The 13,713-nt window shown below is 40.4% G+C and overlaps 1 protein-coding gene across 1 annotated transcript; it reads left to right on the top strand.

The window, feature by feature from the left end:
* Positions 1–3,163: 3,163 nt before the first annotated feature.
* LOC116045741 (serine protease HTRA3-like) lies at positions 3,164–10,169 on the top strand. Its single transcript, XM_031293593.2, has 10 exons — positions 3,164–3,821; positions 5,063–5,168; positions 5,445–5,667; positions 6,180–6,374; positions 6,559–6,591; positions 7,229–7,343; positions 8,026–8,076; positions 8,164–8,221; positions 9,319–9,414; positions 9,763–10,169. Exons 1-10 carry the CDS (start codon positions 3,398–3,400, stop codon positions 9,929–9,931), a joined length of 1,470 nt encoding a protein of 489 aa, XP_031149453.1. The 5' UTR covers positions 3,164–3,397; the 3' UTR covers positions 9,932–10,169.
* Positions 10,170–13,713: the final 3,544 nt, after the last annotated feature.

Raw genomic sequence — 13,713 nt, 5'->3', positions numbered from 1 at the left:
CATGGTTATGGTAATCAGTGGCCTTGTAGAAAGTAGTGATACTATAACCTTGACTGGACACCACCACAGCAGACCCATCCACAGGCTCACAGTTCACGCTGCAGGTTAGACTGTTATAACAAGTTGAATGGAGGCGTTGATGAGCGGATGTTATCCTGTGGACACAAACAGGTGCAGAATTGAAATGCACTCATTAACCCTTGTGTTGTCCTCCCGGGTAAAAATCAAAACTTAACCCTTCTTTAGGACCGTTTTTTCAACGTTCTTGGTGCTTTTTAGACGTTTCTGTCGCTTTTTTCAGGGTTTTTGTTTCTTTTTTCTGCGCTTTTTTTCCACCACTACCACCAACGTATTAGTTGTACACTTATTTTTGGAATTCATGACCAATACACCTCATTTATATGAAATTATTACTACTATTTTTTTACTTTAAAAAAGCTGAAATTATCAATTATTTTGACTAATATTTAAAATCAGAGGAACATGTTTAAAGAATCACAGACTGGTTTATGTCAAAGTGTAGTCAGGATACTGTTTTGAAACCAATTTTTTTTTTCTCTCTAAATGCTATACAATTGAATAAAACACCCAAAATTAAATGAAATTAGAGAAACTTAATTATACTCAAGGAGCCTTTCTATGAAACCAGCCATGTAATTTTTGTGCAATTTCATTGAAAGAAACTCAAATTTCTGACATGGAAACTTTAAAAACTGGTCAAATTTGACCCGAGGACAATAGAAGGGGTAGAACATCTCTACATGTATGTGCAAAAGAAACACACGCAGCAACACACACCCACCTCCACAGTATGCCCCTTCAATCGTAACACTGGTAGAAGTGAGGTAGTCAAAGGTGTCACCACACACTCATCCCTCGGCACCCACACATACTGACTGAGGAGCAGCACACATCTGGAGAGGAAACCGAATATAAAACAAAAACGTGTTGCAATATGATCAGTGTCAGCAGTAAGACGTAGAGGGACACATAGCTTAACACTGCCACCATGTGGAAAACATTCCCTCTGCTAAACTTAAAGGCACATGTCATGAAATTCAAAGTGCAGTATTTGGAATTTATTTTTTACACTGCTTTCATATTGTCATATTTTGAGTTAAACGGGCTTATTTTTTGAATTATGATTGCAGTAAACGATCTGCTTCATGTAGTTCTACTGGAACATAGGGTCAGTTTCAGCAAATATGACAGAAAGTATTAGTTTTATAAGTCTTTTACTTACTGCACCTTTAACGTTATTAACAATGGCTCTGTTCCGTTCCAAGTGCCCCAGTGTGTGCAATACCCAAGGGGGTAAACTTCTCCTCACAACGTGTACCTCCTATGGCGCCATTTTGATGCTAACAAGCACTCACCCCCCCGTTAGCATCCTGACTGCCATTCATTTCGACGTCACTTTGACTGCGAATAACTTTACATCTGAAGCGTTTAAAGACTCTATTTGTCCATTGTTTATTTCTAAAGAAACACGACAATGTATAAAAGGCTCCATTACCTTGTATCTCACGTTATGCAGACGTTTTTGTAAAAATAGGCTAACGATTGTGTCATAACCACGGGACTTACTGTCGCATAGTAGAGGAATTACCGTATAGTACAGGAGAAGCTCGCAGACAGTTTGGACTTACATTAGCTGTTTAAGTTTAATTACTAATGTTAACTAGCATTTTAGTTAGCAATAATTAGCCTGTGTCCATGTTATCTCCTTACATATACCTATGTTCTCCGTCTCTGCAATATTCGGAATGATTGAGATTTCTCTTGGCACAGCTACCAGAAGACTTCCAACTTTCAGACAGGTTGCCCACGTCACATTTACGTTGTCTCTCTCAGTTGGAGGCTGCGCAGTAACGCTCACCGGAAAAGTGCTTCTAATATCCTTCACTGGTCTCCGTCCAGCGCAACGGGATCTGTTGGTCCAGTTTATATACTGTCTATGGCACTACCAGGACCCTGAATCTAAAGCAGCTAAATGGGATTCAGCCATCATTCATTGGAGTATTTACACCTGTGTGTTTCCTACTGACATTATAACACACAAAAACACAGATATAAGAAATGCAGGCACATATTGCACATATTGCCTGCAGGGGGCGTACTAAAACTGTAACACTGGAGCAACTATTACTTATTTTGCCTGAAGGTGCAGGGAGGGAAATTTAAACATATAAAGTATGAATATGATTAATAAAACATATTTTGTTTACATTTTCAGACATGTCCTGTAGAATCTCTGACAAAGGTTGAAATAAATAAATGTATTTTATGTCCATGTTACAAGATGTCATTCATCAATTCAGTGTAAAATAACTGCCCTGATCTGGTTTTAGATTAAAGTAGGCCAGTCTTTGCTTCAGAGGGAAACTCTAGTACAGGGGTCTTCAACCTTGTTTTAGGCCAAGGACCCCTTAGCTGAAAGAGAGATGGAGCAGGGACCGCCTACTATACATATTGTATCAAATTAAGTTGCATATTCAAATGGGCCTACAATAACGTGTAGGGCGGCCTAAAGCCTTCATACGTAACACTAATCTATTAAAATAATAATTGTTGGCATGATTTTATAAATCATGTTTTAATGTTAAACATACACGTGGCACAGTGAATCCTACCTCTAGTACCTCAATAAAACATCACATTCATTATTAGTTTCACTTGTTTTCATTTTAAACAAATTGTATATCTTTATACAATACACATTTTCTATAGGCTCAGTCTGCCACTTTTTAAAAAAAAAAAAAATGCCAAATCAGTGCTGGATCCATGGTATCAGAATTTTGGATAGTCATGGAAACATTTATTGGTCATGTGACAAGGGCTGGGAAGATTGGCAGAACAGGCAGCCAAGTGACAGTACTCTGATCCATTGGAAATCACAAATGTCAGACTGCCACCTCGTGCCCCCCTTCTAGCCCAGTTTCTAGCCCCCAGTTGAAGATATCTGCTCTAGTAGACTAGTGGAGGAACAGGCATTACTGAAAGGCTGGTTTTAAATGGTGTTGATCAGTTTCCTATCATAAGAAAGTGAGTGGCTCCCTGGCTCCAGTTCGCCTCGGACTCTGGGATCACTCACTCACAGAACTGAGTGATATCCAGTCACCAGGCTGTCAAAATATGCAGGCACTGTTGACTCAGCAATGTCGTGAGTTCAATCTACAGAGAGCTGAGAACACGAGCTTCATAGGCCCAATCACTTCTCAAACAGCGCCACAGCTCTGTGGAGTGAAGTAACACGTGGAGTGTTTCTATATTTATTTATTCAGGATCTGGACACAGGGACACATTTGTAGAGATACATTTAATATGACGATATAAGGAACCAATTGAATCCCCCCCCCCCCGAGCTCTCTGGCGGGTGCTTTCAACATTCATCACCATGCAGTTACTTTTACTTGCAGCGGCGCTTCTCTTTACGCACGACTTCACCGGAGCTGTGCGCTCTGACAAGTGCGCCTCCCGCTGCGACGTGAGCTTGTGTCCGAGCCCCAGCTGTCCCGGCGGGTACGTCCCGGATAGATGTAACTGCTGCCTGGCGTGTTCACCGCGCGAGGGAGACCCCTGCGGCCGCAAAAACGACCTGCCCTGCGGGGATGGATTGGAGTGCAAGCTGCTCGCTGCGGGGAGGCGGCGAGGCTCCAAGGGGGTCTGCCGGTGTAAGACGGAGGATGAAGTGTGTGGAAGCGACGGGAAAACGTACGGTAATGTGTGTAAGATGAAAACGGCCAGCCGTAAAGGTGAGCAGAAGGGGAGAGCCGCAGTTAGCCAAGCGCACAAAGGACCATGTGTACCTTCCGGCGCAGGTATGGGAAGACATTCACTTTTTGGGTTTAACGAAAACATATGGCATATAGCTTTAATAGTTTACAGTGCTACGGTTAGGGAAAACTCAGGAGCAGCTTGACTCTGGATCCGTGAAGTTCGGGAGAACTTTATTGAAATCTTGGTAGAGGAGATTTAGGATTAAGCAGTGCAGTTTAACCACAATGTAGTGCCATCCCTACTCTGAGGCACTCGGCATTTCCAAGAGACATTTATCTCATGTATGTCAAGTTTGGGTTATGTAATGATATTAATTGCGCCAAACACAGATGCTCACCTAAATCAATGTTGTTTTGAAAGTCCAGTACCTCTCTCTGGGGACAGGCTATCTGCGGGTGTATGTGTTTGTCAGTAAGGTGTGTGTGTGTGTGTGTGTGTGTGTGTGTGTGTGTGTGTGTGTGTGTGTGTGTGTGTGTGTGTGTGTGTCTGTGTCTTTTAAGCCTGTTTAACGCTGACCTTAAAAGGAGACGGTCCTGGAACACAACATTCCTATATCATGCAGCTGCATAAATCCCCTCAATAGAGAGACATACTTGAACACAGAACAGGTTTAGTGATGGAGTATGGCGTAAGTTTGGATGGAGTAGGAGTAAGTTTTCTCGTTGCCTCATCTTACCATCAAAATTGTGTTTCTGGACGTACTGATCCTTCTGTATTGAGAGCTGCAATAATTAGTCGATTAATTGATTAGTTGATCGTCAGAAAATTAATCAGCAACTATTTTTGATGAATGTTTTCAGTCATTTTCAAGCAAAAAAAAAAACAACCAAATATCCTCTGATTTCAGTTTCTTCAATTTCAGGATTTGCTGCTTTTCTCAGTTTTTTAATATTGTATTGTGTCTATTTGAAGACCTCACTTTGGACTCAGAGACACTGATGGATATTTTTCACTATTTTCTGATATTTTAGAATCGATTTATCCAAAATGTCATCAAAAAAAAAAAAAAAATAAATAATATATATATATATATATATATATATATATATACTTTGGGTAATTAGCATTGCATTTTGCTATACTGCACTTTTTTGCAGTACCAGCATTGAAGGAATAATGTTTATCTGATAATTATATTCCCTATCCCTATTATCACGTGTGTGTGTGTGTGTGTGTGTGTGTGTGTGTGTGTGTGTGTGTGTGTGTGTGTGTGTGTGTGTGTGTGTGTGTGTGTGTGTGTGTGTGTTTCTGTTAATGCAGTTCTTTCTTCATGTCAGTACAGGTCGTCCACCGGTCCGTCCCAGCAGCCCTCGCTACAAGTTCAACTTCATCGCTGACGTAGTGGAGAAAATAGCACCTGCTGTTGTCCACATTGAACTGTTCATAAGGTGTGGCGTATGTGTGTGTGTGTGTGTGTGTGTGTAGAGATAGATGTTACAGCTACATGGAGTGTTGAGTAAAAGACACAGCAGTCTTAGCAGAGTGTTTTTGAAGTTTGACCCTTCTACCTTTAAATAAAAACTATTCCTATGGCATTACTTGGGTACGTACTTGCGCTCCGCTTACCCCTCATTATAGTGATACAACTTCAACAATTACAACCTGTGTCCTGAAATAAGGCCTCTTTCTCATTCCCTGTCTCCTTCTCCCCTCTCTGTCTCCAGACATCCCCTGTTTGGTCGCCACGTGCGTCTCTCCAGTGGCTCTGGTTTCATTGTGAACCACTCAGGTGTGATTGTGACCAACGCTCACGTGGTAACCACAGCGACCACGGTGACAGGGAGGCCCCAGCTGCGCGTGCAGCTCAACGACGGCGACGCGTACGAGGCCACGGTCAGAGACGTAGACAGGAAGGCAGACATCGCCACGATCAAAGTCCACCCCCAGGTGAGAGCATGCACACACTGAACACACAGGAGAGGCTTTTACATCCAGTCCAGGCAACTTCATCATCACTTTTGTTCACTCTTTTCTCTTTTTCCAAATGCAAGTAATGTTACTTTAGTACTTCAGTATTTAGAATGTATATTCCAGACATCTCTTGGCCTTAACACAAACAAAATTCTGCACTATTGCACACTACCCACATCCTGACATGTGTCTTGTGCCAACGGTTTTCTGCTAGACATTCATAGCGGGAATACTTTCCTAAACACCAGCTCTGTGACTCATAGACACCGCACTGATGTGTGTATTTTCACACCCATATCTCAAATACTTGGACAGTTTTGTAAGAATTAAACTCTTCTTAATTCCCCTCTCTGTCTGTGTCTTTTCCTAATTTATTTCCCTTCATCCTTTGCAACTTGCTCTCTGTACAACTTGTCCAATTTGCCTCCATCTGACGCATCTATTTGTGTTGGTATGTTTGTTATCCGTGTGCGCCCATTTGGGAGCAGAAAAAGCTTCCTGTACTGTCTCTGGGCCGTTCAGCTGATCTGAGACCAGGGGAGTTTGTGGTTGCTATTGGCAGCCCCTTCGCCCTGCAGAACACCGTCACCACGGGCATCGTCAGCACCACTCAGAGAGACGGCAAGGAGCTGGGCATCAAGGACTCAGACATGGACTACATCCAGACCGACGCTATTATTAATGTGAGAACACACACACACACACACACACACACACACACACACACACACACACACACACGCACACACACAGGCCATTCAGTCTGGATGAGATGTTTTGTTGTATATGGATTTTTGTCGTTTGCATATGTGTCAAAATCATTGATGTAATTGTCTCTGTCTCATATTTCATCTGATTTGTGAGAAGTATGGAAATTCTGGAGGACCTCTTCTTAACTTGGTGAGTAGTGTTGTGATGACTTGGATGATTGTGGAGGATTGTTCAATGGGACTGTCAGAGGTCCACATTAACTATTATTATTTTTAATCAGAATACAAATAAATCAAAATAGATCAGTATTAGAAATATCTGAACCCCAACCTATCTACATATCAAGAAACTCTACATGGACTTCTGATTGCAATATTATAAAACTCTCCCTCTGGCTATGATGGATAAAACACAATGCAGAGCACCCTAGGGTTCCCTACCAGTAGAGACAACGTGATCAAGTGCCCGAGGTCGCCCTACTAGTAACACGAGACATATAGCCTGCCCTACATGCTAGAAATCATTCTGTATGTGGTGGGGCACCCCTCAGACATCATATAACAAATAGCAAATTACACAACTGCTTCTATATTACTACTGTGGCTGAATGTCTGGCTACATCTGCGATTTGTTGAGCTATTCAAATGAATGAATGAAGTAAACTGGCAATTCAGTCTTCTTTTCTGTCTAACATTTGCATACATGATTGCATATATACAGTGTATATAGCAATATTGAATGTGTTAGACTACACACAACCTTCTTTTAGATACAATTTGTAGTAATCCAAATGATATATGTGATACATGTGTGTATTTTATTTCAGGACGGCGAGGTGATAGGCATCAACACTCTGAAAGTGACAGCAGGGATCTCCTTCGCTATTCCCTCAGACCGAATCAGACGCTTCCTCACAGAGTCACAGACCAAACACAGCAAAGGTCAGAGGTCAAAGCTTGGACAGCACAAAGATAGATAACAGTAGGAACACATAGATTCATAGCCTTCAAAGTGGTTGTTTCTTTGAGCTTTACCGTCTCCAGGCTGTTCCGAACTCTGCTGCAAGGCTTTTAACTCACAGTAACAAAAGAGCACACATCACATCTGTTTTAGCCTCACTTCACTGGTTACCAGTCCACTATAGAATTCAATTTAAAATCCTGGTCCTTACTTTTAGAGCCCTGTATGATCAAGTTCCTCCCTATATCTTTGACTTGATACAGCTTCATACTCCCACCCGTAGTCTGAGGTCATTAGGTCAGAGGCTATTAGTGGTTCCCCGCACTCATTTTAAAACTAGAGGGGATCGTTCATTCCAAGCAGTGGCTCCTAGGCTGTGGAATGTCTTGCCTCCCTTTCTACATTGTGTGAATTCTGTCGAATCTTTTAAAAAGCAATTGAAGACTCTGCTATTCAAGCAGGCTTTTAGTTAGTCAAAGGTTTTTTATGGTTGTTTGTTGTGTTTTCTATTTATATTAAAATCTTGTATTTTAATTTGTTGTAATGTATTACATTTTATTGTGAAGCACTTGGTGCTATACAAATAAACTTTACTTACTTACTTACTTTCTCAGTATTTCTCAGTAAATCCCATCCCAGTTGTTGTTGTTGTTGTTGTGACAGAAAAGACCAGACTGCAAAGAAGACTTACAGAGGAACACCAGTCTGATGCAGGTGAGAAGCGTCTGTCGTCATGGAAATTTCCATGACGGGTCACAGTCTTTCTCCAAGAATAAGTTTATACTATTGTGTTGTTTTCAGACGTGTCGGAAGGGAAGAGACATTTTTTAGGCATCAGGATGCTTGCTGTAACCAAAGCGTGAGTTGTTACATCCCCACACACACTTGAGATTGTAGCTTTTTATTACAAAGCCTGAGCATTTTCATCACAAAAATTGAATTCAGCATTTAGTTAAATGACGATGGATTTATTACCCATTTTCTTCCAGTGAAACTAGTTTTTATAACTGTATTTATTGTCTTATAGTACAGTGCATCTATACCATACAGTGCATACAAACCTACACACACACACACACACACACACACACACACACACACACACACACACACACACACACACACACATGTTTGTGGCACTATCTTTGTGGGGACCCGCCATTGACATAATGCATTCCCTAGCCCCTTACCCTAACCTTAACCATCACAACTAAATGCCTAACCTTAACCCTTACCCTAACCCTAACCATAACCTAATTCTAACCCTAATCCTAAAACCAAGTCTTAACCCTCAAACAGCCCTTTAACCTTGTGGGGTCCAGCATTTTGGCCCCACAAAGCTGCCGGGACCCCACAAGTATACTGGACTCCCGGTTTTTGGACCCCATGAATATAGTTAAACAAGCACACACACACACACACACACACACACACACACACACACACACACACACACACACACACACACACACACACACACACACACAAATGTACAAAGTTTAATAATAACGTAAAATAGCATAAAAAAAATTAAGAGAAAAAGTTTATAAATAATATAAACTAGATTAAAATAAAATGTGACATACTGTAATTATTAATTAGGTTATTTGTAGTTGTCCATTATTTTTAATATGTCACATATTCTGTCTGTTCTGAGCATATTCAATATAGGTTTTATTTATTGTTTATTTCAAAATCTATCCACTATAACAAAAGGCATATTATGTTACAGGCTTTATAATTGTGTCTAACAACCTTCATCTCTAATTAGTAATATTTGAAATCACTCAGTACGGATAATGACAGACTGTACATATCCCTCCATAGAAGATAGAAGGGTGGTGATGGATGCTTCAGTGAAACTAGTTTTTGTAACATATGAAAAGAAGTTTATTAGTATTACTATTGGTATTTGTATTAGCATTAACATTAGCGTTGTATATGTGTGTGTCTCAGTCTAGTAGCAGAGTTGAGACGTCAGAATCCAGACTTTCCTGAGGTCAGCAGCGGAGTTTTGGTGCAACAGGTCATACCTGACACTGCAGCAGAAACGTACGTACACACACACACACACACACACACACACACACACACACACACACACACACACACACACACACAGAGAGCACAGAGAGCACAGAGAGAGAGAGCTTCATTGGAACAAGACCACGATTCATCAAGTAGCACTCAAACTTTGGTGTTCTTCAAATGCCATAATGTATTTATTTTGTTTTACGTGTGGACTATTATAAAGGATTTCTTATACATACAGTAAATTATGACTTGTTACATAATCTGTTCAGTCATGTGTTTGGCATGTACACATTTTATATTACAACGTAATGTCCCTCAGACCTGTAGCAAATCATGGAGTACAGTTTGTTTCCTCTGTGTTTATAGTGGAGGGATTAAGGAAGGTGATGTTATAGTCAAACTAAATGGACAACCAGTCCAGACCACCGGAGACATCCACGAGGTGTTGCAGCGTGACCAGCCTCTCCTGCTTGAGATTCGCCGAGGCAATGATGACTTACTGTTCAACATCCACCCTCAAGTTATAGTAGATTGAAGGGCAGGAGTCAGTATAGTGGCAGTAAAGGTCCACCTGGCCAGGGGCAACATACTGCAAGGATTTATGAACAAGCCATGTTTGGAAATATGAACGATGAAACAAATGAATGATATGATCAACCATTAAATAAATACAGTATTTTATTACAATACTCAACATACTTCAGAGGAAGTACATTGCACTGTATATAATATGACGCTCAAAGAATTTCAGAATAAAAGCTCCCAAACAAGAAGCCGTGCACTGGTATGTATGTGTCTGTCCTGCAGCTGTTGTCCATCTGCACAGGCGGCAGGTTTGATTCCTTTGTTTATGTCTCCTTATCCCCCCACCCCCCCACCCCCCGCTCTGCCTTGGAAAGACATTCTCCTAATTTAAACAAACCTAATCCGACACCTAGACACACAGCGTACACACACACACACACACACACTGATCAAAGTGCTGTTACTGGAAAACTCACTTTTATCCTCTCCTGTTTTGGTAATGAAAATTCTGCATGCTTGACGTTCTCTGAACCTTGACGTTAAGGACAGGGGCTGCTTTGTTGGTGTTTTTAGATAATCCAAATGACAGAAAATTGGTAGCATCTGCTTCAAAATAAAATAAAATGCAAATATGTAGACCTGAGCAAACTCTCTTCTTGGTGGCTTGACATTACACTATACTCTTGATTTGTACAGATGTCTCCTCCCATGATGACATTAGCTAAAAAATGACCCCACCTGGTATGTGTGCACAGTTCATAAACTGGACCCAGACAGACAGTCCTTCCTGCTTATTTGATTAGAAACTGTGCCATGTTACTGTTGGCTGTGTAGACATACATACACAAGGATGATGGAAAAAAAGAAAAGAGAATGGGATAGAAATCAAGAAAAAAAGGGGGAAATGATGCTTAGAGAATAAGAGACTACCACAGTGGACAAATTACTACCATATCACCCAACAGGAGTCTTTCTTAATATGTGTTCCTCTGAGTCTTAGCTGTGTTTGTGTGTGTGTGTGTGTGTGTGTGTGTGTGTGTGTGTGTGTGTGTGTGTGTGTGTGTGTGTGTCTCGCTGACACAGTTGTTTGAGAGTGTGTGTGAGGTGTTCTAGTCTTGCCAAGACATATTGTCATAGCAGAGCGCCAGAGGGGCAGACAGGGGACACAGCTGTTTGTCCTTATACAGACAAAATAAAAACGGTGTCACTGAGCTCACACATGGCTCACATTCAATCAAAACCTCTCACACTGCCTGTTTATAGGCTGAAATTAGAGATACGTGCACATCAAATCCATTCATCTACAATGGAATGAAGTTTATTTCCCATAAGGCCCCATTCAAGCCGTGGAGCAAGGAATGTATCACCATCTAGAGGCCAAATGGAATCAAGTCTTGTTTAAATTCAACCCAAATTATGATTCCCAAATAGAACACTAGATGGCGTGTTGGGTGTAATAATTCAGTCCTGACGTGGCAACTGATGCTCAGATTATAAGCCTACTGTATAAGTGAAGTATAGAAGTCCACATATAGCTCTGGTTTCTAATGTTGACGCTAAAGTAGAGCACACTGGATTAAGTTATTTTTACCATTGAATGACACATTCAAGTGACCAGTAATGACCATTCTCACCAGACTAAAATCTTAATCAACTATACATTTTTGGATGAAAGACCACTTAGAGTAATAGCCAGACATCATGCGAGATTTGGATATGAATTTGTGAAGACTTTTGGAACCATTGTACCATTTATGTTCTGATGATATCATCAGGGTTATCTCCGCTTTGGCGTGGAGACTAAAAATTCATAACAGAAAGCGTTACAAACTGCAAGATTTGGGCATATACCAGTCGGGGGAGGGTCTAACAAAAACTAAGATCCAGCAGTTTGACCCATGACTAAAAGTCAAGATATCTCTGCCTTTGTATCTGTAATTTTGACCATTCTTAATCAGTTGAATCCAGGGACGTCGTTAGGCCTATTTTAGGGGGGCTGAAGCTACCCAAAATGTTCCTAAGCCCCCCTAAATAATAATAAGAACAACAATAACAATTTGATTTATCCTCATTCAAATTTAGACGCAACAAATGATATATATATATATATATATATATAGCTACAAAAAAAAGTCGGAAGTTAGACAGAAGTACAAAGAGTCGTGCTATCAAGATGATGCACCGCACCGTCTCTGGTCTTTGGTCTGAACTCGCAATGCACCCTCCCCCCCCCACACATACACACACCGATACACACGTTAATGGTGAAAGGAAGATTGATTACACCTAGTGTGATACAGAGTGAAATTGTAAGTTATTTTTAATGACCTGCTTACGTTTTCTTGAGGTAAAGGAAAGGGGATATTTTGGTTTGCTATGGAAAACTATAGTCTAGCTAGAGTGAACGAGCAAAATACAAGAAATGGTTAACTTAGCAAGCTAATCACAACTCTTTATTCATTGCCAATAATATAGCCTATCTAGGCATATTCTAAAACAATATCAATCCCCATACAATGTTGTTGTCACTGAAAACTAAATGTCATAGGGTCCCTGTTAATGCTATTACCGTTGTATCCTTCAATTCATTGAGCAGATGGATATTGGAAGATATTTTAGCAGAGAGAAAGAGAAGCAGGAGATTGGCAGGGCAGTTGATTCTGAGGGAGCCGGCGTGATTGAGGTCAGTTGTGGTCTATAGGTCTAAGGATTGTTTGGTTTTCTTCTAACGATAAGCATTTGTTGGCAGGTCTAGGTACTATGCATAGCCTAAACTAAATTATTGCATTATATTTATATGCTAGCTATATTCTAACCAATTTAACTTTCTGCATTCATTGGCTGTGATAAATTAAATAAATATGTAGATGTTGCCTAAATGTAGGCTAGGCTAAAGATGAGCACATGCCCACAGATATGTGAAAATAAAATGAAAGCAATCCTACATACAGTACATACAGTACATACATACAGTAATCATTACTCCAAATCTTTTATTCCTTCCGCCATCAGGTTATTGTATTTAGACAGTAGCCACTTTTAATAGGATCCCTATTAATATCTTACATGATAAAGTATGCAGTGATGCCTATTTTTTTCTTTTTCTTGTACTGCTATTTGTCATATTTGTTTAACTTACCAACTTATTAGCTGTCTGGCCTCTGTCTGTCTGTTTTTGGACATTTTGGATGTTGTTTAATGTGACTAATTTGCATTTCGAAGTCATGAAATTAGCATCAGGGTTTTGTTTTATCTTAAAGGATAAGACAGAAGGAACAGATTAAAAATGGAAGAAGAGGATATGTCTGTCACTGTTTACTTGTTAACTAACTTGACTGGTTGTTGACATAAGTGTAGCTCTAATACAGTAACGAAAGATGTGAGTGCAAAGATTTTAGTTACAAATACCCTGGGGGCTAAGCCCTCCCTGTCTTTCAATCCTAGTGATGTCCCTGGTTGAATCTGTCTCTCATGGGTCGCCCAATTTATGAAAGTACTTCTTTGAATTGGAACCCTTTATCCACACACTGCTGTTGGCCTGTCTTGAGGGGTTTAATTTTCACGTTTTTATTCATCGACATTCCCCTGTAGGAACCTTTTGGACCAGGAGGAACATCTTTGGCCCTGAAACCCTGTTTTCTCAATCAGCTTTTTACTATCAGTGATACTACACACAATCTTCTGCCAAAGTTTGAACAGTTTTGGCTATTTTACATGAGAGATTTCTGAATTTGTGTTTTTATCTGAACTCTACTCAGTTTTTAAGTAGACAATTGGAAAAAGGTGTATGTA

Source organism: Sander lucioperca, chromosome 4 (assembly GCF_008315115.2).
Source record: "Sander lucioperca isolate FBNREF2018 chromosome 4, SLUC_FBN_1.2, whole genome shotgun sequence".
Taxonomy (NCBI): domain Eukaryota; kingdom Metazoa; phylum Chordata; class Actinopteri; order Perciformes; family Percidae; genus Sander; species Sander lucioperca.
This window is presented reverse-complemented; position numbering and strand designations above follow the sequence as displayed.

Coding starts and splice junctions, on each gene's coding strand:
- LOC116045741 (XM_031293593.2), top strand. CDS start 3,398: ATGCAGTTACTTTTACTTGCAGCGGCGCTTCTCTTTACGCACGACTTC. Junction 6,592..7,228: donor GAGGACCTCTTCTTAACTTG/GTGAGTAGTGTT, acceptor ATTTTATTTCAG/GACGGCGAGGTGATAGGCAT. Junction 8,077..8,163: donor GGAACACCAGTCTGATGCAG/GTGAGAAGCGTC, acceptor TGTTGTTTTCAG/ACGTGTCGGAAGGGAAGAGA.